General features: G+C 40.4%; 2 protein-coding genes across 3 annotated transcripts in view; one reads left to right on the plus strand and one right to left on the minus strand.

Annotated features, from left to right (window-relative positions):
* Positions 1–1,651: 1,651 nt before the first annotated feature.
* On the plus strand, positions 1,652–7,940 carry rab20 (RAB20, member RAS oncogene family). The gene is made up of 2 exons (XM_006788322.3): positions 1,652–2,122; positions 6,710–7,940. Exons 1-2 carry the CDS (start codon positions 1,933–1,935, stop codon positions 7,300–7,302), a joined length of 783 nt encoding a protein of 260 aa, XP_006788385.1. The 5' UTR covers positions 1,652–1,932; the 3' UTR covers positions 7,303–7,940.
* Positions 7,900–26,731, minus strand: part of col4a2 (collagen, type IV, alpha 2) — a 62,167-nt gene continuing 43,335 nt past the window's right edge. The window contains exons 7-48 of one of the 2 annotated variants that reach the window (XM_006788323.3): positions 26,476–26,592; positions 26,318–26,386; positions 26,138–26,173; positions 25,994–26,047; positions 25,852–25,887; positions 25,484–25,525; positions 23,167–23,241; positions 23,033–23,077; positions 22,857–22,904; positions 22,733–22,768; positions 22,603–22,647; positions 22,339–22,396; positions 21,743–21,844; positions 19,629–19,778; positions 19,472–19,543; positions 19,230–19,381; positions 19,044–19,116; positions 18,806–18,912; positions 18,460–18,643; positions 18,014–18,058; positions 17,651–17,725; positions 17,467–17,565; positions 16,805–17,026; positions 16,561–16,722; positions 16,307–16,477; positions 16,059–16,202; positions 15,853–15,978; positions 15,577–15,758; positions 14,639–14,702; positions 14,459–14,533; positions 14,250–14,357; positions 14,045–14,152; positions 13,890–13,961; positions 13,406–13,531; positions 13,197–13,313; positions 12,921–13,082; positions 11,505–11,603; positions 11,244–11,390; positions 11,042–11,158; positions 10,587–10,778; positions 9,812–10,098; positions 7,900–9,220 (exon numbers count right to left, since the gene is read on the minus strand). In XM_006788323.3, coding sequence (XP_006788386.2) covers positions 8,966–9,220; positions 9,812–10,098; positions 10,587–10,778; positions 11,042–11,158; positions 11,244–11,390; positions 11,505–11,603; positions 12,921–13,082; positions 13,197–13,313; positions 13,406–13,531; positions 13,890–13,961; positions 14,045–14,152; positions 14,250–14,357; positions 14,459–14,533; positions 14,639–14,702; positions 15,577–15,758; positions 15,853–15,978; positions 16,059–16,202; positions 16,307–16,477; positions 16,561–16,722; positions 16,805–17,026; positions 17,467–17,565; positions 17,651–17,725; positions 18,014–18,058; positions 18,460–18,643; positions 18,806–18,912; positions 19,044–19,116; positions 19,230–19,381; positions 19,472–19,543; positions 19,629–19,778; positions 21,743–21,844; positions 22,339–22,396; positions 22,603–22,647; positions 22,733–22,768; positions 22,857–22,904; positions 23,033–23,077; positions 23,167–23,241; positions 25,484–25,525; positions 25,852–25,887; positions 25,994–26,047; positions 26,138–26,173; positions 26,318–26,386; positions 26,476–26,592 — 4,656 coding nt within the window. In that variant the 3' untranslated portion in view covers positions 7,900–8,965. The remainder of the gene's footprint in view (positions 9,221–9,811; positions 10,099–10,586; positions 10,779–11,041; positions 11,159–11,243; positions 11,391–11,504; positions 11,604–12,920; positions 13,083–13,196; positions 13,314–13,405; positions 13,532–13,889; positions 13,962–14,044; positions 14,153–14,249; positions 14,358–14,458; positions 14,534–14,638; positions 14,703–15,576; positions 15,759–15,852; positions 15,979–16,058; positions 16,203–16,306; positions 16,478–16,560; positions 16,723–16,804; positions 17,027–17,466; positions 17,566–17,650; positions 17,726–18,013; positions 18,059–18,459; positions 18,644–18,805; positions 18,913–19,043; positions 19,117–19,229; positions 19,382–19,471; positions 19,544–19,628; positions 19,779–21,742; positions 21,845–22,338; positions 22,397–22,602; positions 22,648–22,732; positions 22,769–22,856; positions 22,905–23,032; positions 23,078–23,166; positions 23,242–25,483; positions 25,526–25,851; positions 25,888–25,993; positions 26,048–26,137; positions 26,174–26,317; positions 26,387–26,475; positions 26,593–26,731) is intronic. The other variant, XM_006788324.3, reaches the window with a different exon arrangement.

Genomic DNA, 26,731 nt, shown 5'->3' on the forward strand with positions numbered 1-26,731 from the left:
GTACTACAGGAAGCGTGTGATGCCTTTAAAGGCTGCTCGGACACTCCTACATCCAAATGGGCTAAGGGTGAAATCTGCTGTCGACGAGCCATCAAACCGGAAGCAGTTTTAAGCATGCGCTGCTTTCAGTGACCACTAGATGCTTGGGATATTAAATCACAGTAGAGAGGTGGTCAGCAGGGCCGGATTCTGAGACAACAAGCCCTCCTCCATAATAAAATGAAGCACACATCAAAATAGACACAGAAGAGTAATAAGGTGCAGATGTTTTCAAGTTTATTTGCAGTTTTCATCTATTTGTGCTGATTTTAAGGTTTTTTTTCAGCCATATTGCAAGTATAACCTCTTTAGCCTCTGTTTTTAGAAGTTTTGTATTTTTTAATACTCATTATTCAACCCCTCTGCCATAAAGAACTCTTCAGGAGGTCAGTCCTACTATGCACTATGAAAGTGTAGAGGTGGTGACAGGCGAACACACGTGAACTGTCAGGCACGAGATTCCATACACACATATTTCTGTAGCATAAAAAACCTAATTTTAGAAGCATGTCAAAAAATTTATTTTACGTAGAAAGTGTAGCCTATTTTTATTGATCAAGTCTTCATTTCTAAACAAATATAATATCACCCTTAAAACTACAATTGAATTCATAGATTTAATGCATAAATTAAAATATTTTGTAACTGTAACTGTTTATCTAACTTTCTTCTGGTTATTGTTATATTTATTGTGAATAGATCACATGTTTCAATCGAAGCAGAAACATGATTGTTGAATATTTTTTACTTTCTTACAAATATCAGTCTACATTTTAGGCAGGCCATTGGCATAAAGTGAATGAATATTTATTTCTCAGCTAATAATTATAATCATCATCATGTTTTTGGTCCAGATTTTAAAGACCACATTGGCATTTTTTAGCCATTTGTCTCAGCCTGACAACAAAAATATATATTTTTTAATCCTCCAAACTAACAGAAAAACACAATTAAGCGACACGTATACCACTAAGAGAGCGTAAAATCCCAGAAGAATGTGTGTTATGCTTAGTTTAAAAACTAATACCCGCCCACCGACTAATTACAAATCGGAATTATAGACAGTTTTACTTTTCGCCCTGGGTTTTGTCTGGTAGGCATAAAACAACTTTAGCCTTGACCACTCAAATCACACTTAAGCCTTGGAGACCACTACTAACACCACACTAAAGGCATAAATATAACCATAAGGAATGCTTTGAGGAGAGGTATATTATGTAATATTTGCTGTCAGTGCATTTTAATGAAAGAAGAAGAAGAAAATCAGACAGGGGTCTTTGTATTTTCAATGTAACTCTGTCCCTTTTTTTCGTCATTGTGTGGAAAATTGTCCAACTCAAAAGGCTGCCCTCAATCTTTGTTAATAAAAGTAATTTTTATTTATGATTATTTCCCAGCAGCATATACAGCCTATAAACTTAAACTTATTTGACTTAGGCACAGTTATGTTTATTATTATTATGTTTATTATTATTATTATTATTATTATTATTATTATTATTATTATTAATAATAATAATAATAATAATAATAACTGAACTTGAAAACTTGAAAATAGTCGTTTTTTTCTTTTGTTACCATTGTCCACTAGAGGCCGCCCACGTCCTCCTCCACCTGGAAGACACGGCTCAGAGCAAATTCACCTCGTGGGTCTGCGGCTCGTCATCTACTTCCTGTTTTACCTCAGTGACTTTTTGAAGTTCGGACTTGGACAGCAGATTTGAGAATGAGCTAACACCGGATAGACACGTTATCAGAAGTGAACTTTCGTTCAGAAAATGGCGTTTGTCAGAGGAATTCACGACCAGCCTGCGGTGTTTTTCACGAGTTAGAGCGCGTCTTCGCTCCGAGCAGCAGAGAAATAAAATAGCGGGACCCGAACAAGCCAGCGTCATGCCTGAGGTGTCGAAGATGAAGAGGCCCGACGTCAAGATTGTTCTCCTGGGAGACATGAACGTGGGGAAGACGTCGCTGCTCCACAGGTACATGGAGAGGAAGTTCAAAGAGACCGTCAGCACCGTCGGAGGGGCGTTTTTCCTCAAACAATGGGGTCCTTACAATATCTCAATATGGGACACAGCCGGTAATCCATCCTTTACTCTACCCTCTTTCCCCAATGTTTACTCTAGACTCTTATCGTCCTCCTTCCCGTGGTTCAGTGCCTTTGTTTGCCTGATAAGGAATTATCCGTTCATCTGAGATAATCACTGCCATGTGACTTCTCTGTGTTTTCAGACGGCCTAAGCTTTTAGTCTGACTTTTATTCGCTTTAGTCACTTTTTAAAAATATTTCTTGAGTCGATCTTATCGTAAAAGCTGACCGAGTTCCTCAAAAATAAACATGGTATTTATTGATCTGTGGGTAGATAGGAAATAAGTGGAGTTTTCATTTGGTCTGCATGGAAAAAAGTCAGTTTCACTTCCCCTTCAAGGGACTACTTTAATATTTAAAGAAAATACGACTTTTAAGTGACATATTAAAAAGATTTCTACCATTAAAAAAACAAGATAAAGAGTATTTCATGTTACAGTACAATCATGATGCGTTACTCACTATGATGATGTTATCACAATACTGCGCTGTAAGCATGATGTATTAAAAGCGACACCAGGATATCTTTGCAGTTAGTTGGGCTCAAGGGAGAAAAATGCCTCGGGGAAAAAAAACTAAAAGTAGGGATTCATTTCTCATTTATTCATGTATTTGAGAATCTCAACCACGAGGAATCCTGAAGAAGTAACTTTCGTATATATTGTCCCACCAACATCAGAAACACGGACATCTGTTCTGGGTATTATGCAATATTAACGGTAATTGTGACATAAAGATCTGTCAGTCAGCTATTCTGGAAAACAAACCAGTTTTTCCTTTTTCTTTTTTTTTTTGATAAGTGGCCTTTCAAAGAGCAAGAAAATATCAGTTTTAGTTTCTTATCATCACAGGTAATGGCAGATATTTTAGTCATGAAGAATCAAAAGTGTATTAATAATGAATGTAACTGATTAAAGTAACACACACAAACTCCCCCACAAAAAAAAAACTTCTCTCTTTAAAACTCAAAGGTGCTGCCAGAAAATCACCCACTATGCAGACAAACACCCCCTGGACAAACCCCACATGTTTTTACATGCTGGCCTTTGTCCTAATTTACCGAAAATGCTCCATTTCTTAAATCAGTTCCCATGTTCACATCTTTTGTGCTGAACAAGGAAAGAAGCATGTTTTGTCTTGACTTGTGTTGCTCAATTTGTACGAGTGTGACCCGATAGAGAAATATCATCTGAGTACTTCTGCAGAAATGGTCACAAGTATTTGTACGAGGCTTCAGAAATTACAACCACTGCTTTTCTGATTTGGTGGAAAAGTGTAAATAAATTTGGAGCCCTTAAAACTAGACTGTGTGTGTTCAATTGTGCTTTGGGCTCCAGTGCTGAGGGTATTTTTTTTTTTTTTTTTTTTAAATTGTAATTTTTTACCAGAAAATTAAACTTTACATTTTATATATGAAACTTATTTTACATTGATTTTAGCTGGGCAGGCAAGACCAGTGAAACTCCCTTTTCTGTCAGTGTAAAGAAGTTTAAGTTTACATTTAATCACTGAGCTATTTTAACATAAGAACAAGAACTGTGATTTTTTTTTTTTTCTTTTGGGAAAAAACAATTCAGTTTTTCTGTTTGATTAAAAAAAAATGCTGCTTTGGGCTTAAATTATAAGGAATAAATGTGTGAAATTATAGAAAAAGTTCCATTAGCTCAGTGTGCAGACTAATGGACACTGTAATTAGAAAATTAGAAAATATTTTGTTAATTGAGAATTTATTTTTTTAACGCAACATAAAAATCTGAAGTTAGTATAGTAAATATTGAGGGGAAAAAAACCGTATAGCTTTCTATTATTTCATTGTTTATCTATTACTTACTTACATTGGTGTAGTATGAATCGTCATGGGAACGTCTTTTCTTTACAATAGGAAAAGCTGTAAAAAGAATTCTAAAGTCTACAATTTATGTCATCCTTCAAAATTTCAAAAGCCGTTCAATAGGCCACATTGGAGTGTTTTGCATGTTGATTCTGGACCTTGAGCCTTATGTTTGGCACCCCTGTTTTACACGTTATGTGTCTGAAATCGTTCACTTATTTGACAAACAGCCACTGAAGTTTTGATTTGAAATCAAAAGGTAAGTTTTTATTGTGACTCTGTAACCTGAAAATGAAAGTATTATTAGTACAACTCCAACAGTTTTCCTGCTGACTAAACTAAAATGATTACTGACTGAGTTAAATGTAGGTCAGTCATTATATTTCTGTCTGTGCGATAGTAAGTGAAATATAGGTCAGTTCTTCAGTTATTTGTCTTTTATTAATGCAGCAAGTAAATAACGCCCTTCATTATAGAGGGTTTCTCATAGGCAGAGCTAGCTTGTCTTTTCTCTGTGATATTGAATATTGTGTCACAGTGTATTCAGATAAACTCATTTGGCCTTTTCTGTTGGTCGTGACAGGAACAATCCAGTAACTGCTGATGAATAAGCTCGGCGCTGACTGTATTCAAGTGTTGTGTAAACAAGAATTAGGGCAAACCTTCTTAGGCAAATATGTACTTCACAGAAATGGAGCTGGTGAACCATCGAGATAAGGAAAGTCTGGCCATGTCACCAGTGAGCCATTTCCTGGCTGTGTTCCCCAACTCCACGACCTCTGTGTCAAGTCCCTGTGGAGTGCAGTTAGCGCTGAGTCGTTTCAGTTGTTGCAGATATTTCGGTACACACCACAAAGCTGTGATAGTGTGGAAGATAGCTGTTGTCCTTATTTTTGTTAATCTGTGAAACTCTAAGCTGGCTGCTTCTTTATTAGAGTCTTTTCAGTTACATTCTGTTGTGCGGGCCTTCATGCTGTCGGGCCTCTTCCTCTTAAAAGTCACATGATGAAGTTATGACAGGAGGAATTGAGTCCCTGTGCTTTAACCTGTCTTTTCCAAAGTTACATGTAGCAGTATTTTCCCAGAGTAGCAGGGGAGCTGAGTAAGTTGTTGTACATTCCTGCCATTTGAGCTGACGGCATAAAAAAGAAAATTCTTTATTTGTCAATGAGAAGGGAAGTGAAGAAAAAGTACCGTTTGCTGCTTTTCTTTTTCATATATGAGTCTGTCATCAGTATCTTTAAATGATGGCTGGGGAAAACAAACTAATAAATCACTTGATAAAAAACACAGCAGATGCATAAATACTGTTTCCAGGTTTTGGTTTCCAGGTCACTAACAAAACAGCTTTGCTTTAAATCTGTCTTTGTGAGGGTTAGAATGTTCAGTTATTTCCTGAAATGGATTGACAAAGGCTGCAAAGCACGGTGGTTAACACTTTCACCTCAAAGCAACAGCAAGGAGGTCTGCGTGTTCTCACTGTGTCTGCGTGGGCGGTTTGTTAGCCCTGCGGTCGACATGCGACTTGTCCAGGATCTACCCTGCGCTCTTGCCTGTGATAGCTGGGATGGGCTCAGGCCTCACTGTGACCCTGAACTGGATAAGCAGAAAAGATGGACGAATGGGTTTGATAGGGGCACTTACTGTTCTTGATGGTAACTTTTAAGGCAGTAGATTGTGGTGCTGTTGAAGTGCATCATTTGCCTTCAGCAGCATCACATTCCAGACAGTTTAAATCCACCCACTCCTGTCAGTTGACTGATTGGCATTCTAATATAAAACGACTGTTTGTGAATGGAAAAATCCCTGTAAAACCACACACACACACACACACACAGTTTGGGATTAATACCTTTGTCAAACATTGAACTTACGACGCAGCCTGGCTTTGGTTGCTTTGTCATATTCCATTTTATACAAACATATTTTTAATGTCGAAGTACTGCAGAACCACACTGTTTAGCTCGGGTGTCATCTGTTTACTCCCCCCCCCCCCCCCCCCCCCCCCCTCACTTGTTTACAACTATCAGAGGGAGAGAGAGGGGGCTGCAGTTATCCTTGAACCACTAACTGCCATTCTGCCATAATAAAATAAGAATAATATGTTCAATCAAATATTAATTATGCAAGTTCGTCGATGTTTAAACATCTAGTTACGTACATCTTACTAGTCTCTAGTAATGAAGTTAAATTCAGTTTTATTTATATAGCGCCAAATCCCAACAGTCGCCTCAAGTTTCATTATATCCTAAGGTAAAGACTCAACAATAATATGAAGAAAACCACAACAATTAGTCGACCTCCTGCCCTTGAATTGTGGGTTAGGCTAGAAAGAAATATGAAAAGCTGCAACAACAACAAACATCCCAAAATATCTCAGTGCACTCACTTGTAAAACAGTTCCCCCTGGTGGGGAAGGTTTTTGTTAAAGTCTGTAGAGGTTAATTAAAAAAACAACTTCAAATAAAAGTAGGATTTTTTTAGACTTATTAGATTTTGTGAGGTGTTTCTCAGTGACAGCTGAGTGCGTTACCAGAACGTTCCCACAGTGCACTGGATTCACACAATGCGCCCTTTCAAGCATTCTGCATATTTCAATAACAAAGATTGTTTCTGTTTTCAAACTGCTGACTGTCACACAATGTCTTTCCGTTGCTCGTACAGAAAATCTTTTTTCCTTTTTTTAAAAAAATGAGTGCTCGAGGTGAGTCTGTACTCACTCTTTTGACCTTCCTTTGTCTCCTCAGGCCGGGAACAGTTCCACGGTCTGGGATCCATGTACTGTCGAGGTGCAGCCGCAGTCATCCTCACTTACGAGGTCACCAACTGGCAGAGCCTAGCTGAGCTGGAGGAGCGCTTCCTGTCCCTGACTGACACCGCTAACCATGACTGCATCTACGCCTTAGTGGGAAACAAGGCGGATCTCACAGACTCCAAAGCCCAGCTATGCCAGGACTCAGATGGCCTGGTCAAGGACCAAACTGAGTGCAACCAGGAGTGCGAGGTGCTGTCTGGTTGTCCCACGCCGCCGGCCTCCCCTACATCCCTACCTGGCGTGATGCTTCGCAAGCAGGTGATCAAGGAGGATGCAGTGGCTCTTTATGGGAGAATACTGCGCTATAAGGGCCTGGAGGAAAAGAGCAGCTTGCCAGCAGAGAAGATGTGCTTTGAGACGAGTGCCAAGACCGGCTATAACGTGGACACCCTGTTTGAGACGCTGTTTGATCTGGTGCTGCCTTCCATTCTAAGGAAGAGGCAAGAGAATCAGGAATCTCCTACTGTGGATCTAGAGGAATGCAGGATGGTCGGCAGCAAGAAGGGAAGATCTGGCTGCTGTTAGGGGCCAAAGAGAGGTGAGGAAGAGGAGGCGGAGGCCACCTGTAGACTCATTTTTAACCAAAGGCAATCACCAGGATAGTCTGACGACTATAAATGCATACTGTGATGGTACTTTTCCTTTCTTTTTTTCTTTTTTTTCCCCTCTTGCCTTAACTGAGACCAAACCGTGTTAATGACCTCTTAGTAAAACACAAATCTACACTTCTGATGCTGTTAAGATCATAGTGTCCAATGAGATTTTTCCCATATTTCTTTGTAAGGAAGGGACATAAAATGCATGGCACATTATCACTCTTTGTTTCTGAAACTTTCCACTCTAATGACTCGAACTGCACTAATAGCCCAAACGTGCTCCTGAGGACAGACGTCACTGCCGTTTGTCAGCGTTTCGCCACCGGAATTTCACGCACATGTAACAGCACTAATTAGTTAGGCTGCACGTTGCACTGTTTATGATGAATTTTAAGGTTTTATTAATCAGACTTTAAAGTTCTGTCACTAGTGTTGATACTGATCTTTATATTTTATCTGCACTTTTTGGAACTTTTCGATGAGTGTATTTAAAAAAAAAAAATAAATAAAATTACAGCTGTTCAAATTTTTAAGCATTCTGTCGTAATAAAGATTTTTTATTTTGCACTTTGCAGTCTGCTTTGTGAGATTCAGAAGGACAATGACACACACGTGTAACAAACAACATTTAATCTTTCCGATCCGATGAAATAATCATGTTATAAAAACACTATAATTATATTACAATTATATCAGATGTTGTCAGTATTTTTCTGGTCTAATAATCTATTTCTTAAGAAGTGCATGTAGATGAAATAGAATCTTTTCTAAATTCTTTGAAACGCTCCTATCTAACAAAGGGTCAGTGACAGGAGCAAGGATCGGCTATGGTCAGACCTCTGTGTTTACATTCTGTCCTGATGGCGTAATCCAGAGGCTAAAAGTGTAAAGGAAAATGACGTAAGTAGTATTAGATTGGATATACATTTAAAAAACTTGCAGGGATGGGGTCAAGTTCATTCAGATAGTAAAAACGGTATCAGTGCATTGTACGAACGCGTCAGGAAAAGTTACGTGGCTCTGCAGAAGTTGACAAAAGCATAAAACAAGCTAACAGTGCATGGTAATTGTATAAAACTCAGCTTTGTAAGAGTAACTGAAAAGAAGCAGGATAACCCTTTCAAAAGCATCTACAAACACGTGTTCACGAGAAACCCTTCTCACCTTCATGTGGCTGAAAAGCAGTGTTAGTGTCTTTGTCGGGCTTTAAATCCTAAACAATAAGAGCATGTAGTTAAACTAAGCATTGCATACATATGTGCATCTTTGGTTCAGCTGTAGTGTATGGTCTCTGATAGTTAACAATGTGTCATAGTAACTGAGGTAATAAGTTAAAAAATTAAGCACCAAACTACATTTAACACAAAGATGATGTTTCTCCACAATACTGCCGTTCTCACCGCCTCTCCTTATTTATCTACAGTGTAACTCAAAGCTCGAGGCATCTCAATCATCAGTCATTGCATATCTGAGCTCTGCGGCTCAGGGAAACAGTTTCCCCATTGACAGTGATCTACATTTTCTGGATCCCCTGTTATCTGATTGGTTTTAGTATTAGACCGCTGTCAATGTGAAGTCCGCTGTTGAGTCTTTCACAAGTTCTTCATGCAGACCTGGCAACGGCTGATGCGTGACAGGAGCTGGCCTGCTTTTAGCGTCTCTGATGACGGCTCAGAGTGGAACTGCTGATCTACGGAGGTCAGCCAGAAGCTCTGCTTGTTAGCAAAGTAGTGGCAAGTGCCTTTGGCCCCGTTGCACTCGATGAATGGTGTTGTGCGGAAGTCCTCCAGGCACGAACCGGGCGACGACAAGGACTGACCTCCGCCTTCGTTTCCTGCTGCGGTGTGCTGCAAGGACAAAGGTGAAAGGAAATTTTAATCAGGCAGGTGAGAAGTCGAGTTGAACATCTGAAAATGTGTTTTCTCTGTCAGCAAATCCAATAATATTAAAATAAAGTCAACCAGGCCAGGGCTGATGTAGAAGTAGGACAAGATGTACATATGCACCAATACATCAATCAGTTCTGTTAAAAATATTTCCTACATATTCTGACTTTTAATTATAGAATTTAAACATATATTGGAAACCCTGATTTCTTGTCATATGTGAAGAATGGGGCCATAATTCAGAAAATAAACATCCTGCTGCTTTTAATAAGACTTAAAACTAGAAATTCAGACCATGAATGTAACAGAGAAATATTTACTAAGGTCCAAGTTCACACTTTTCTGCACAATTTGACTTCTTTTTGCAACCAGAGGAGTCGTCCCCTGCTGGCTGTTAGGAAAAAATGCATGTTGGTCGCAAGATGGTTTAGGAATTGGATTTATGGTTCAGAAAGCCACATGCTACTCTACAACTATGCAACTTCGCTGTCTGGACATTATCCCACACACACACTGTAAATCAGACTTCTGGAACCTGAACCTGAAACTCACCATGAGGAAGGAGTAGCCAATCCACAAGCTGCGCCAGCCTGCAGGACACTGTGGGATGGTGATGTCCTGACTGTGCACTGCTATTGCAACTGATGGAGCTTCACACACTGAGCAGCGGCTTATGTATGGTTTTATGTCGCCCTGCTCTACAGGCATCATAGGTAGCGGGGCAGTTGTTGACAGCCAGTAGGATTTGTCATTTCTGCTGGCATAGTAACAAATGTCTCCTGGATTGCAGTAGAGGAAGGGCATGGTGCTGAACTTTGAGAGGCAGGAGCCTGCCAAACCTTGAAAAAACAGAAAATACAAACACTTTATTAAAATTACAGGAATTTCTGGCTCCTTTGAAGCAAAATGTAAAGAAATTAAATCCCTAAATATCACACAAGTGAAAAAGAAAATAAAGCTATTACATATTATATAAATATATAAATTTACGAACTTGTCATGTATAATAAGAAGATAGTATTTTTTTCTTCTTTGAAAGGTTTTGTCTGTGTGGTACACTTTAAATAGTTTTATTTAGCAGATTTAAAGTAATCTGACAGAATCTGTCGGTCAACATTTTAAAAGCAGCCTTAAAATAATCAAGAGGTTCATTTCTATCATGCAACACCATCAGGAAGTTACAAATAGTGAAACATTGCTTCTGCATGACAGTGACCACAAACATGTAGCCGCAGTTGTAAAGAACAACATTCAGCATGAAGAAGCAAGTAAAACTTTAACACACATAAACACATGTAGAGTAATTTTCACACTTAGGATGACTTACCAAGGTCCTGGTTGTGGGCCTTTTCCTGGCCCTCGAGGTACAGCAAGCTGTAGCCATCCCACAATTTAGCCATACCCACGGGACACATGGGTATCTGATCGGACTGACTGTGTTTCACCAGCAAGTAACCCACACTGACACTGCGGCCAGGCATGCCAGGTAAACCGGAAATTCCCGGGTTACCGTGGTGACCTAATGAGGAATGAGGAGTTCATTCGGTGGTCTTATAACCTACTGAGGTGATGCATTCACATACTGAGTAACCTGAATCATTCAGTATTCCATATATGGCCTCAAGACCTGATAACCATCTACTCTAAGATATTACGATAATCCAAACAGACATTTGACATTTTTTTTTACTAAATCAACACTCACACAATGTTATAGTTCACACCTACTTTAAATCTTTTAATCCAGGTTTTATTAAGCTAATACCAAAGTATTAGACGCACCTTCCATGCCCTGTAGACCAGGGTGGCCAATTTGTCCACCTTCGCCGCGCAATCCAGGGATTCCCGGACTACCACTGATCCCTGGCATTCCTTTTTGTCCAATGGGTCCCACGAACCCTGTACAGAAACAATATCTATATGTATTAATTGGGCCCAAAATTTTTTAGGAATGGTCAACAGCAAAGGTTTTCCAATAACTAACCTTGATCTCCAGGAGGACCTTGTGCACCTGGATCCCCTATATACCCCTTGGGTCCTCGGATACCCTGTGGTCCAGGAAGTCCCCTCTCTCCTGGAATTCTGATGGAAACTGGAGGAGGACCCTGGTTTCCTGGAGGCCCAGGAAGACCTGGAAAACAGATCATATTATAACAGTGAAGACAAAAAGAAAACGAGCATACATGTACCCACACAGGGTATGATACCTAGAGGTCAGTCAGTATATTATGACTCTATAATTAACCTGGAAGTCCAGTGCTTCCTTTTGGACCGACTGGCCCTCTTTCTCCCTTTACACCAGTCTTGCCAGGTAATCCCATGAATCCTTGCTCTCCTTTTATTCCTGTAACAAAAAAAGCAGATGAAATTAATCATCATAATATGCCTTAGCAGGACCGTATGGGGCATCTTTGGCACAACCTTTTTGTAACTTAAGCTTCTTTGTGTGATTTTTAGGTAATTCAATTTCTTTCTTTGACCTAAATTACTAGTAAGAAGTCTACTGTCCCAAAAAACTGATAGTCATGTGAAAAAGAAAGTTTTCACAGGAGTGCTGTGAGCACCATTACTGCTTCCATAGGAATTAGGAGGGTAAGTAGCAAATGCACTTGATTAACTGATCACCGGGGAGTGTGACCACCTCTAAAAAGCAGACATTTAGGCAGTTTGCTGGAATGGGGGTTTTGAGTGTGAGTTAACACAATCTTCCCAGGAGTGGGCATCCCTGCAACTTTATCCTGTTTCAGACTGTGCAATGCTTAGAGAAACTCCAAAAAACCAAGACTACATCTCAGACCTCATTTAGCTAAATGTTAAAGTTAATGGCAGAATAATTAGAAAAAGACTGCACTAGTATGACTTGTTTGGAATGGTTGCCAGAGAAAAATTATTTTCTCTAAGAACATCACCATATGACTTAGGTTTGCAAATTTACCTCTGAATGCACACAAGACTTCCGGAACAATGTCTTTTGGACAGCTAAACCCAAAGTGGAAGTGTTTGGCCATAATGCACCACATTTGGTGAAAACCTAACCCAGCATATCAACAAACTCCTCATACCCACTGTTAATCACAGTGGTGGAGGGGTTAGGATTTTGGCTTGTTTTGCAGCCATGACACCCTGTTACCTTTCAGTCACTGAACTCCTCTGTGTACCAAAGTATTCTAGAGTCCAATGTGAGGCCACCAGCTAAAACTTGGTTGAAAGTGGGACATGCAATAGGACAATATCCCAAGCAAACCAGTAAAGCTACAGCAGAATAACTAAAAAAAAAAAAGAAGAAGAAAAGAATCAAGTTGGTAAGTTGGCAACACAAATGGAGAGCTTTGCATTAATGAATACCTGCAAACCTGAATGAACTGAAGCAACGTAAAGAAGAGGGGGCCAAAAGTCATCCACAGCAATGTGTGAGACTGATATAGTTGCACAGAAAAAAAATACTTCAAGTAAGTACAAGCTACCGAATACTGCAGTGTGCTTAATTTTTCATAGGACACAAAGAGTGCAGTGACAATGTTTTTTTTATACAAAACTGTACTGTTGTGACAGACTCTAGAAATTAAATAATACTGTTGCAATTCCATTAGCTATTATTTGACCATGTACAGTCATGCAGTACTAATTTAAACACAGTTAAATGTTTTAATTTAATCCGTACCTTTCTTCCCAGAAATACCATTTGACCCTATGTATCCAACTGGACCTTGATCTCCTTTAATTCCTCTGCTTCCTGGGAATCCAGGAAATCCATTTATTCCTGTTACACCCTGCTCTCCTGGGGGAGCGTCCACACCAGAAAAACCTCTGTTTCCAGTGAAACCTGGAAAATACATCAATACGGGTTAATAAATACAGATAAATTGAAGACAAAGCATCCCAGTATACTGGTGTGAAATAACAATGGTTTCCTTTCACAAAACTGAATCTTTTTTACCTTGGTATCCTTTAGGCCCAGCAAAGCCAGAGTCCCCAAGGGGTCCCCTTCTGTCTGGGGTCCCATTTAATCCTGGGGGACCACGAAATCCTTGTGGGCCAGGTTGTCCTTGATCACCTGAATGGATGAAACATGGGATTGTGTCAGCTTTAAGAAAGTTGAATTGTATTACAAATGGGTCTTATTAATGCATGACGGTAGAGACTAACCATGAGGTCCCTGGAAGCCTTTCGAACCCAGTGCACCTGGAGGTCCTGGCTGCTTATTAGGGTCACCGCTGTCTCCCTTCTGTCCTTTAATTCCCGTCTCCCCAGCAGGTCCAGTGATGTTTGGACCTAATGGAAAAAGCCAGGAAATGTGGGGTTACTAAAGTCTTTGCAACACAGAAAAAGCAAGACATATCTTTCATTCTGTTTAGGCTGGATTTAATTGTTGCTTTAATGTCTATGAATACACAACCAATGAAAGACAAAGACACATTTTGATATTATGTTTAGAGTCTAACCCCCAGCTTGTGATGCTATTTTTTTGCTATTTTGGATGTTCTTTATCCACTATCCTTTGTGTATCTGAAGAAGTGGTTGACCTTTATTTTGAAATATTAGTGGTATATTCCAGTAGAGGTATTATATTCTATATGTTTTAGCATTGCACACAGGGAAAAAATGTCCATGAATTCTTGAAAAATAGTACCTGGTGTTCCAGTGAAACCCTTCTGCCCTTTCAATCCATCTAATCCATCAAGACCTTTTGGGCCAGGAAGACCTGTACACATTTTCATAGTACAGAATAATATTGGAGATAACAGGCATGTAGTTTGAAGAGAAAGAACAGGACAGTTATCTGACCTTTGACACCCCGGAAGCCAGAAATGCCTGGTTGGCCCTCTTGCCCAGGAGAGCCTGGAAGGCCCTTTTGACCTTGATTACCAGAAGTTCCCTTCTGCCCATCCGATCCTATGCAATATATACATGTAAATGCAGTGTCATGCATATATAATATCTAGCATTCAAAACTGTACAATTAGGTGGTCAGTGTGAGTTTGTGTTCTACCTGGAAATCCTGGTAATCCCAGAATGCCTCCCTCTCCCTTCATGCCTTTAATACCTTCAAAGCCAGGTATACCTCTGTCCCCAGTTGTTCCAGTTAGTCCTGTCTGTCCTTTAAGAGGGATATTAAATCATTTAATTTCAGACCATCACTTGTTAACAATTGCTAATCAAAACAAGAAAAGAAGAAATTTGATGAGCTACAGTTTGTACCTGGCTCTCCTAGAAATCCATCCTCTCCTCTCAATCCAGGAACTCCAGGAAGGTCTATACGAGGGCCTTTCTCACCTGTGAAATTTATTACAATTTAACACCACATACAAATTTCCGTCATGATCACTATAATCAGTGTTTAAATCTCAGAATGTCTGAAATTAAAGTTCCTGGTTGTACCTCTGTCTCCCTTCCTTCCTGTTTCACCCGATGAGCCATAGGCACCAGGACTCCCTTTAATTCCCTAAAAAAGTTATATGTGGACAATTAAAAACATATGCACACACAGGAATGATGTCTGCGAGAAAAGAAACATGCTGAACATGCAGGTAAAAAAAATGAATTTTTACAGACGAAGCTGAAAATATAAATTTAGGATTTAAAGAAGTTTTCAAACCATCCAGGAAGGGAAGATAGAGAAAGAAATTGTAAAGATTTTTAAACAATATGCTTTGTCTTTTTAAACAATATTTTTCTTTCAAGAATTACTACTTCTATAGGAACTTTAGCTTTTAGCTGCTAACTGCTCCACTATATCCACCTACTAGAATCTAGCTGCACCTGTCTGCTGTTTAGCACTGATGTGGTGGGAGTGGGGGGTGTTCTTTAGCTACATAGAGCTAAAACACATAGGGACTGGCTTCAGCAGTACTGACGGTAGGTGCATTGTCTGCTAGCAAATGCTGCTAGCACTAGCCGTGGTGAAAACAGTGCATGATGAGCTGAACGGGCCTTTTACAGCACCTGTACACTAGTGCAAGGGGATACTTTTTTTAGAGCCAGGGATGCTAGTATTAAGTCTGCAGTTTCAAACTTTTTTTCAGAACTTAGCTGAGCGCAGGAAATATAAGCGAGTACATACTTGTACTCGCTTATACTCGCTGTACATGAACACTAGCATGTTCATGTACAGCACTAGCAAAGTGTAAGGTGCACTGCATAGATGTCTCATAGAGATAAAGTTGGATATTCCAATAAGTCAGTTACTTCAGCTGACTTGCTTTAGAGCCTTCCTCAAGTGAGTATTGGAAGACTTCCACATCTTGTCGCTGACTTCTTCACTCAGACCTGGATGTTGCCCCCCTGATAACTGAATTTCATTTTATTAATAGTTTCACCTTTACACCGGGCATTCCCCCGAAACCAGTAATTCCTCGGTTTCCAGTTATCCCTGGCATTCCTTTGATTCCTGGTAGCCCCTGTGGACCTGGATCTCCTTGATATCCTTTCTCCTTGCTGGGGTCCCCGGGGAAACCATGGGTTCCCTCCTCCCCCGGCACACCGGGAAAACCCTTAGAGCCTTTGGAAAAGAGTAAGATGTGACAAAGTTAGGGGTGAGAGAGCAGAGGAACTGAGACAAAAGGAGGAAATAAATTTTGATTTGAGCTTCACACCTCTTGCCCCAATGAAACCTTGATTTCCTACAGGTCCACCCTCTCCCTTGAGTCCTTTCATTTCAACAAGCATCTGTGGAGGAACTTTTGGTTTCTCCCCAGGAGGTCCTGTCAGACCACGATCACCTAGCAGACAGTTGTGGTCAGTTGTTGAGTTTTTGTCCAGTTTCAAAACAGCTCAAGGAATCTACAGCTGCCAGTCTCACCTTTTTCTCCACCTTGGCCTTTTATTCCTTTTAGGCCTACTTCACCATGCATTCCCAACCCTCCTTTCAGTCCACTGTGGCCCTTCAATCCGAGATCACCACTACGACCCTCAAAACCTGACATGCCATGTGACCCTTTGTATCCTTAAAATGGAGGAACCACAGAACATTTTGACAAATGGTGGGCATGTTCACATAATTTATTTTGTGTTTATGGTCTTAAGCATTTGATTAATTAAGAAACAAACCCTTCATTCCTGGAACGCCAGGGCGTCCATTTAAACCGGGAAATCCTGGATCACCAGGTGGACCACTCTCTCCGATGACGCCATCATTTCCAAATTCCCCTGGGATACCTTTTAAGCCAATAGGTCCTGGAGGACCTGGGTCTCCTTCATTTCCCCTCTCTCCAGTTAAACCTGGACAACAAGACATAAGAGGGATGTCAGACATAAATGTGAAGATTTGTGGAAATGTACACCTGTGTGTATATTCTTCTAACCTGGGTGTCCAACTGCACCATGTAGCCCTCGGGGACCTGTCCTCCCAGGATCACCAGGATAGCCAAAATTGCCATCTGGTCCAGGCTTTCCTTCCTCCCCCAGCAACCCTGGAAGGCCAACCTTACCCTTTAAGCCAGTCATACCTGGCATGCCACCCATTCCTGGACAAGTAGATGGATATAAACCATGAATCATACCTATCAAATTAGAGATTTGTAAAAATGAAAAAGAGAAACTGCTTACCTGGATAACCTGGTTCTCCTTGTTCTCCCGAATGGCCTTTAAACCCTCGAAGTCCGGGCAGTCCTGGGTCTCCGGGTGATCCAGGCATTGCATCCAAGATTTCTCCATGAACACCTTTTTCACCCTGTGTTCCATGCCGACCAGACATACCGGATGAGCCGGGGACTCCTTTGGAGCCTTTACTGCCTGGGGTTCCCAAGTCTCCACGAGGGCCTGTAAAACCTGTTTAAAGAACCAACAAAAGAAAATATAGACTAAAGATAATATTTCAACCAACGATTAGAACAGTTCTATCTACAGGACTATTGCACAGTTGGGGCCAGATTTACTAAACGGGGAAAATTAGCATGATGCTACAGTACAATCTCAAAAAAAAAAAAAAACGGCTGATGGGAGTGCAAAGGTCTGCAGATGATCTCCTAAAAATGCACAAATTAAGAAAGTCATAGCAAGTTCATCAACAGTGACCAACACAATGAACAAAAAGCAGCTCAAATTAGTGGGTCAAAAACCTGATGAGAGAAAAGGTTCAAAGAAACTAAAAGACTGATACTATGCCTCTTAAGGAAGTACCAACAGTAGCCTTTTAACACCAAAAGAGGGTTTTGTGCAAGTGTACTGTTACTAAAACTGGTCCTTGGGATTTTCTTATCAGTCTTCACCTGGTGGTCCAGGGGGGCCACCAATGCCTTGATCTCCTAATTCTCCTTTCGTTCCCCTTACTCCATAGAAACCCTGTGGTCCTTTTTGGCCAGGAAGACCTGTTGGATCGAGCGTAAAAGAAGGTATCAAAACATAGTTCCCCTGCAAGGAACAAAGCATAGCATCAGGGTCTTGATATTTTACCTTTAACTCCTGATAATCCAGTAGGCCCTGGAAGTCCAGGTGATCCAGGAGGTCCTACAAATGTATCGCAAGGGCCTGAGAAGAAAATAACAAACACGATATTCAGGACAAGATTTTAAATGTGCGTCAAAGTGTTTAGAAAGAACTACTTTGGTGAAGGTGAACTTTTACTGCTGCCCAGCGTGAACGGTTTTGAGAAAGTGACATTATCTTTATCCTTACATTTGCTGGTGTCTGGACACACTGAAATATTTTAAACATTTCATAATTCATCATGCATCCCAAACAAATAACCTAGAAGCAAAGCACAACAGAGTAGTCACAATCGAAGCAATAAGGTGAAAACGTTGTTATGCCAGCTACCTGTTACATCCACCTGTCCTTCTCCTCCTGTCAGACTACAGCCACCTTTCAGTTGCAAATGAGGGAGAATGAAAGAGAGAGGCATTCCAAATAAGAGTTATTCAAAAGCACAAGCATTATCTCAAACAAGCTCAGCTGCAGCTGGTTTGAGAGATGGAGCTCCTGCAACAAAGAGATAGCACGAGGCAAAGAAAGAAAAGTCAATAAAATGGAAAACAATCTACATGCATCGTCCTCTTTTAAACACCGGCCATTAATCGTCATTCCCATTTGACTTCCTTGCATTAAGTGACAAAAGAGAATATTTTAAAAAAGACAAAATAAAATGTAATATTTAGTAGAGTGAAAATGAGTAAAATGCCTGTAAGGAGACAAAGCCTTAGAGGAGATATATGCAACACCACAAATAAGCCAGAATAGAAGTAGGTAAGGAGGCAGCTCATTACCTGGACTGCCTGGTGTTCCTGGACTTCCATCATAGCCAGTGAGACCGTCGTCACCAGGTAAGCCACGCACACCTTTGACACCCTCAAGATTTAGACCTGGTTCTCCGCTCAACCCTACTGCGCCTGGTCGACCAGAAATACCTGGGAAACCTTTGTCCCCACCTTCTCCCCTGGGTCCTTCTCCCTATTTATATGGACCATCACAATCACTGCATTTTAAGATTGGTACTCAAGCGAGGCAAGTAAAGGGAACAAATGAGCAACAAATAGTTTAGGATAAGATGTAAATCACAGAGTAGGAGACTTTTTTAAAGGTAAAGACAATGTGAAATAGTGATGGACTCACTGGAGGACCTCGGTTGCCAGGCAAACCAGCCTGACCGCTTCTGCCTGGAGCCCCAGGTGCTCCTGGCTCACCATCTTTTCCTAAATCTCCTGGGTCACCGTGATGTCCTGTTGGGAATACAAAGACATTGCCAGGCATGCAAACAATCACAAACACAAATAAACATGGTATTTCTTTTCTTGCTCACTTGTAACTCTACTGTTGATCTGAAATAAGACAAAAATAAGATAAGAGGCACCTTTCTCTTTGGCGATAGTTGTGTCCCCCTTACGACCTTTTGGGCCTGGCAAACCATTGAGCCCAGGAAATCCCTATAGCACAAGAGAACAAAGGGGAGAGGAATAAGGAAATTATTGGGGTTTTTTTTGTCTGTACAAGTAGAGTTTGTCTTATTTTCTACAGGTTTTTCTTTATTTTGCCTTACTGCGAACCCCTCGTCTCCTTGGAGACCTGGATCTCCTGGATCACCTTCCTGACCAAACTCTCCAGTCATCCCCGGATCGCCAGGATCACCGGGACGGCCGAGTAAACCAGGTATAGCATTTACAACGTTGCACTGACATTCTCCATGATCACCTAAACGTACACAGGAGGAAATTGTTCTGATTAAATGACTGCTTTTTTATTTATTTATAATATTAACAGTTTAGAAAACTACTACTTCACCTTTTGGTCCTTTGGAGCCTACGTTACCAGGCCTTCCTCTGTCACCTGGGGCTCCCTTGTGGTACTCTCCCCCTAAAGGCAAATACAAGTATAATACATAAAGATGTAACAGATTTTACAAACAGAGACAACAATAAAAGTAACCTGATTCACTCACATGTCCCTTTTGGTCCAGGAGGGCCCATCTCCCCGCTGCGCCCCTTGACTCCCTGTGGTCCTGCACGGAGAGCAGGGCGTCCTGGTTCACCTTGTTGGCCCTTGTCTCCTTTATCTCCACCAAAACCTTCTGGCCCGAACAAAACGAAGACTGATGGAAACAAACGACGTTTTCAGAAGTTATTTCTGCGGCTATAACAACAGTCCAGGAGTTTTGACATTGGCACACGCCTCCTATCACAGTGGTACAAATATAGTGTTAAAATTGCTTAAATCAGGGGTGTCAGGCTCCAGACCTCAAGGGCCGGCGTCCTGCAGGTTTTAGATCTCACCCTGGGTCAACAAACCTGAATAAATGATTAGTTCATTACCAGCCTCTGGAAAACTTCAAGACATGTTGAGGAGGTCATTTAGCCATTTAAATCAGCTGTGTTGCATTAAGGATACATCTAAAACCTGCAGGACACCGGCCCTCGAGGTCTGGAGTCTGACACCCCTGGCTTAAATCATTCCAATTTCTATTAACTTTGGAAAGTCAAACAAGGAACTCTCAACCTATAACATCAAATAGGGTTACCTAGTAGTTTCATATGTAAAAAACAAACAAACAAAAAAAACCCAACTATTTTCCAAGTTTTAGTTTTAAGTATCAGGACATGATAAAAATCAGGGCTTTCCAGATTGATTTATTGATTTATATAAAACCAAAGATGAACAACAACATAGCATGTATTACAGAAAGCAAAAGCTGCTGTGTGAAGAAATAAGTACAACCTTACTGCCTCCATAGGAATTACAAAGGTAAGTAGTAGGCAGGAGCCAGCAAATTAACCCGAATGTCAGAATACAATGTTCAAAGAATCAAACAAACCCAAGAGCTCAGCCTCCACAGACCTCAGTTAGCATGTTAGCCGTTAAAGTTCATGACAGTAGAATAAGAAAAAGACTGCAGGTTTGTTTGGGAGAGTTGCCTGGAGAATGCTTTTCTCTTTAAAAAGAGCATGGCCGCATGACTTTGGTTACCTTATCATTGGGTGTACTTAGTTCTTCATACACTGCTTCTGCATTTTGCCTCAGTGAAAGAGACCTGGACTGCATGGCTATTTATATCTCTTGTCCTTCATCCGAAGTACTGAGACGATATCACTCATTTTGATTGACGCTACTTTTCAGAAGTGAGCACAGCAGGGCAGACAGTTTTCTGAAGTATGCAGTAGTAAACGCTGTCACCAAAAGGCAAGTGGAGGTTAACCCATTCCTATCTTTTTCTGCTTAGGCTACGCCCAAGGGGAAAATGTGAGTCACCACAAAGTCACAAGTTAGCCAGATTTTGACAGACGGTTCCTCCACAGTGGAAACGCAACTCCAACAAGGCCTGGGAAACTAATACTACTACTGTAACTGGGTGAAGGTGGTAGAGGTGGAGTTTTTAGCCATTCTATTTCTCCATATGACGTGAAAAGGGAAACTACTTATGAGTCTTACAAACAACGTGTGACTCAAAAAGGCAAATGCTAATCTTTTACCACATCGGTAGAGACCTGGTGGTGCTTACTAGAGAGAACAGCAGCTGAAATGACAGTTTTATTTTTTACAGTTGTTGGGATAGAAGAAGGGAGTACACAGAAGATTATTACAAAGGCCCATAAGACCACACATTAGCTTCCTAAGTTTGTGTTTATTGATGTTAGTTATATCAAACTCCAGGCAACCGGCCAGGGTTTTTAACGTTTCCCACACTTTCCTGTCAAAACATAATAACAGAATCTTTGCCCCACATAGTTTTTTGGGATCTGTTCACATGATCCTTTTAAGGCCTGAACCATGAAATAATTGCCAGAAAATGCAGGCTTTTTTTTTTTTTGCAATTTATTCCTTAAAATTTATTGTGCTGTTTCTTTCGATTTTTCAGGGAGAAACAAAAATCACACTGATAATGTAAAAACCTCAAAAGCTCATATATCAAATATGATACACTTGGCTTTAAAGGGCTGTTCACGTGTTAGAAGGTCGAGCCACAAATAACCAGTATGAATGTGCAGCAGTCAGCTGCTCTTGCTGAAATGTTGTTTAAGTCAAAGGTTTCGTGTCCTTCGAAGGCTTCTGTTTACATACCTTGTTGTTCTTCAGAGGCAGGAAGTCCTGGCAGACCAGGAACACCTTGGTCTCCAATCGAACCCCTCTCTCCAGGTAAACCTTTCTCGCCAGGAGGACCGGCTTATACAGTCAAAGAAAACACAAGAAGCATTTTTTACCATTTACGCAAAAGGTAACATCAACAGCTTCCAGGCATGGTTTGCTAAGAAATCATTCAGACAATGGTAAACCAAACTCTGTAACAGACTATTCGTATAGAATTAGTCTTTGTTGCGTTACTTAATAAATAAATACTGATTTCAGTGTGACTTTATTAATGTTGGACCATCTTTGTTTCCATGTCAGTATAACAACGATTTCTAATGTACCCTCAACTAGATGCCATGAACAAATGCTGTGTTGACATCTCTCCTGGACAAGAGCCTTGACTGAACTCTAAGCTCATGTAGACTACAATAACCTTTTTTAGAGTCACTTGACCTTTAACCTTAGTAAACTTGCCTCATTCCATTGAGTGCCTTGTCAGCACAGTTTCAGATTTATCTTAATCAAATTGATTTTTCTGGTTTCCACTGACTCATTATTTGACTGTTTCTCTTGTGTTAGTTACTTACCCGCTGACTCCCAAAAAGGTCCTTGTGAAATCATCTCTCCTGGGTCACCAATAACACCCTGAAACACAAATACAGCCTAAGTCTTTCTGTACTCCTCTGTACTTCAACTAATAAGATATTTGACTGTCTGTGTGTGACTGTCACATGCACATTGTGCTGTTTTTAATCACAATATCATAACTAAGCCATTTATTCTAAATAACTGTCTATACCGTCTGTTGACCAGTCTTTTAGAAAAGAAATGAAACAGCATCAGGTGCTCACCTTAGGACCATCTCTGCCTCTTGGTCCTCTTTCACCGTAATCACCCTAAAGAGTGATGTGATTTTCAGATTAATAAACTGTGTTTTATATTATTTTAAGAACACAACCATAACGTGACATCTCTTTTTACCTTTCGTCCAGGTCTTCCATTTGCACCAGGTGGACCCTAGAACAGAAACCAAAGCAGCAGATGACATAAGAGCAGGACAAAGGAAAGTGGTTTGATAGCATGTTTAGAAGTATGCTGAGCTAACCCGTGGTCCAGGCATTCCTTTTATTCCACGCTCTCCTTTGTTGTCTGCCTGAAATCACACAAAATAAATCCAGTTAATTAGAAATAATAATAATGATGAACATTGCACTTGTGTGGATGTGTTATATCTGTGTTTGTGATCTAAATGTGTACGATGAGTCATTAGTGGTAACATACCAGCGCCCCTCTTTCTCCTTTTACACCTTTGTCTCCAGGAGGACCCTAAAACAAAGTATTTTTATGATATATGTTAGTTCTTGTGACGCTCCCATTCATTTTATCTTCAAAGGTTTATGAGCAAAAATGAGGACCTGAAATTCAGTTGCATTGAACAGGACTTGCTCATGTGTATTGTTTCCTGGAGGCCCTGGGGGTCCAATTTCTCCCTGTGGTGAGAGCATACATACACAGAACTGTTAGCAGCAAAATATATGAAAAATATAAAAATATATTATACTTCATCCTTTTCTCGCCGTTTCCCCTTTCTTAAGAATGGCTTCTTTACAGCCAGCCTGTTTCTTAAAGATATGAATTTTGTTCACCTCCTGCAGGCATCCTATTTTGTCCTCCACTAGTCCAGTTTCTTAAAATTTTTAAGGACATCCTGCTGAGATATGACACGTAATATTTTTTTGGTAATAACCTTGCTGATGCAAAATAAACCCAAAACTGTTATGCCTGGCAAACTGTTTTATCTTTGGCTTTTTTCTTCATAAATTCATTCAAAGAAAAAGGAACAAACGATGTGATTTTGTGGCAGGCTGCTAGTAACAAAGTGCCTAAACATACCATTACAGTTGGTTCTCTGCTAAATTTTCTGTTATGTGTAAACACAACAGTGTCATGGCTCCTGTGTCACTGACACAGTGTTTTGAGATTTTTGTTCTTTGTTCTGCCTTAAGAGATTTGCTGCTGCGTTTTCAGTGTTCTTGTAGTTATGTTTTTGGTTTTGCTGGAGCACTACGTCTTTGACGGTGATTGAGTCCTTGAGTTTCTGCAGATTTCTATTTCCAGTTAGTGTTCTGGCTTTTGTTTTTTGTTACTTTTTTTTTTTTAGCCAGCCTGTGTTTCCTGAGTCTTGTCTTGTCTAGTCTGTCTCTTTGTTTGTCACTTCATGTTTTATTTCGCTAGTCTTCGTCTCATGTGCTTTACGTTCAGTTTTGTTCCCCTCGTCTTATTAGTAGATTCTATTCAGTTGTGTTCCCTGGTGTCGCTTTTATGCCTTATTGCCTTGTGTATATTTAAGTGTTCAGCCTTCCTCTGTTCTTGGTTATGTTGTTGTCAAACCTTCCCATAAAGCTGTGTTTCCTGTGTGTTCTGTGTCCCATTACAGACGTATAGGTTAATTCAGTGTTTCCCAACCACTGTGTGAAGATGATCCAACTTCACCTGATTGGTACTACAAGCGAGTGGTGTGTAGTGACAGGCAGAACAATTACATTATCTTCCACTTGAGGGCAGTACAGCTGCTTGTTACAGTTAGGTGGGTAGCCAACAGAAAAGACTGTTTTCTACAGTCATTGGTTGGCAACTGCCAGTAAAACAGAAGAAGACGACTAAGAAATACAAAAGTACATAGCCATGCTGCGAGTGAGACAACGTCACAGGTAATGGCGATGGATAATTATTTGAAGATGAAGTGATTAGTCTAACCTGGCTCAACTAAACAGGCCCAGGGTTCACACCAAGTAAGTAAAATGAGAGTAAATTTTCATTATATTTCAATAAATATACTTTTTGTGACATTTTTGTTTGCTTGTGTGCCGTGTGATTTTTTCCAATGTGAAATATGTGTCATGGCTCCAAAAGGATGGGAAACACTGGGTTAGTTTACGCTCCAGAGTTTGCCGAGTGTCATAGTGTAATGTTTTGAAGAGATTTCTGCGTTAAAACCACTTTCTAAGTTTAAGCCTTGTCTCGAGAGTCCTGCATTTGGGTCCACCTTTACCTGCATCACACCTGCACTTGACACTGGTTCATTGCTAAAATTAGGTGTCTTTTTTATGCCTAATTGACTAAAAAACAGAAACACATTCACCTAAAAATGGTCAGGTACAAAAAGATAACGCAGCCAATGTCCAAACCCCCCCCCCCCAAAAAAACAAAAAAAAACAAAACTATGAAGGAATTTCAGAAAGCCTGGTGAACTCTTGTTCAAGACTATTTTAATGATGAAAAACAAAACAATCTCTAGCTTCTTGGAACCAAAATATAAAGACATCAGTGGTGCCACCAGACTGTTACACAGTCCTACTTAGAAGATAGATTTGCTACAAAATACCTTTATGAAAAAAAACCCCAAAACCAAAACTTTTCTCTTTGATTTTCATTGTTTTACGATGTAACACTGGATAGTTTCCCTATAAAAGCTTTTAAAAATCTATCACTACCTCACACTCTTAGAGCAAAATTGCTTCTGTAGCTGTGCTGCTAACACTTCACCAACATCTGTCCCCAGTTTGAAAATGAATCTGTATTTGTGTAGCTGCCAGACAAATATTCAGGAATTAAAAGAAAAAATACTTTTAATACCCAATGAAATATAAAAGAGATGCAAATACGTTTTTCACACATTTACAGTTATTGAAGTAGCAACACACACACACACACACATAAATGATCACTCACTAGATCTCCTCTGACTCCCTTAATGACTCTGGTCATCGTACCCTGTCAGAAAGAAAACATAATTTGAATGTTTATTTGAAACCCATTACATTCACTCTCTGGTCACTTCATTATGTGCACTTTATCCAGTGCTCATTAATTAAAATATCTAATCTGCCAATCACATGGCAGCATGTATTCAAGAATGAAGACATGACAATCAGCTCAGATATAAATGTGTGATGCTATCATATCAGTATGGAGCAAAATCTCTGAGGGATGTTTCCAGCGCCTTGTTGAATTTATGCAATGAAAAATTGTGACAATTCTGAAGGCAAAAAGCCTAATGACGTGTCTACATAAGTGTTTATTTAATATTGCTGCCTTACCTTTGGTCCAGGGGGACCTGGAGGACCTGGGGGACCCTGGGAGAAGACAGAAGGATATTCGTTTCAATCACGTTACATAATAACAGTTCTGAAACTATAAAATAACAACTAAACTAATGAATTGAAACATGCAAACACTGACCTTTGGTCCTTGCACACCTCTGTAACCTCTTGACCCTGGATCTCCTGGAAACCCCTGAATAAAAAAAAAGGATCAAATCGCAGATCCTTGGGGGACACTGCAACCACATAAAAGTAATTTTCTAGGTTTGTTAAAGGATCTTACAAATGCTCCATCAAATCCTGGTGTGCCGGGATCACCCTGAGGAGGGACGGTTAAAGATGCATAAAGTTAGTAAGTTTTAGATTATATGGATTAAGTCTTGTCACGCCATGAATATAATGTGTTACACTCGGATGTTCTCCTTAAGAAAAGGCAGGTTTGGTGTGGAGTCTTCTTTCTCACCCTGAATCGCCGCATATACACACTGATCTCCAGTTTGTCTCCCTTCTCTCCTTTCCTGCCTGGTTGTCCCTGAGAGTTGAAAACAAAATATACAGTAACTTACGGGACATCGGTCTCTTTGTATTAATAACTATCTAAGCAGACTTGGCATTACGCACAGGAAAACCTTGGGAGCCTTGAGAGCCGGGAAATCCTGGTGCCCCTGAATCTCCATGAGTCCCGTTACAGCCATCTGCACCTGGTTTCCCTCTGGACCCAGCTTGTCCTGGGTGTCCCTGCAGAGAGAGCGACACAAGCAGAATCAACACTGTTTTCCTTCTCTCACCCCAACCAGTCGCGGCAGATGGCCGCCCCTCCCTGAGCCTGGTTCTGCTGGAGGTTTCTTCCTGTTAAAAGGGAGTTTTTCCTTCCCAC

This window comes from Neolamprologus brichardi, chromosome 16, assembly GCF_056152115.1.
Source record: "Neolamprologus brichardi isolate AB-2024 chromosome 16, ASM5615211v1, whole genome shotgun sequence".
NCBI lineage: Eukaryota > Metazoa > Chordata > Actinopteri > Cichliformes > Cichlidae > Neolamprologus > Neolamprologus brichardi.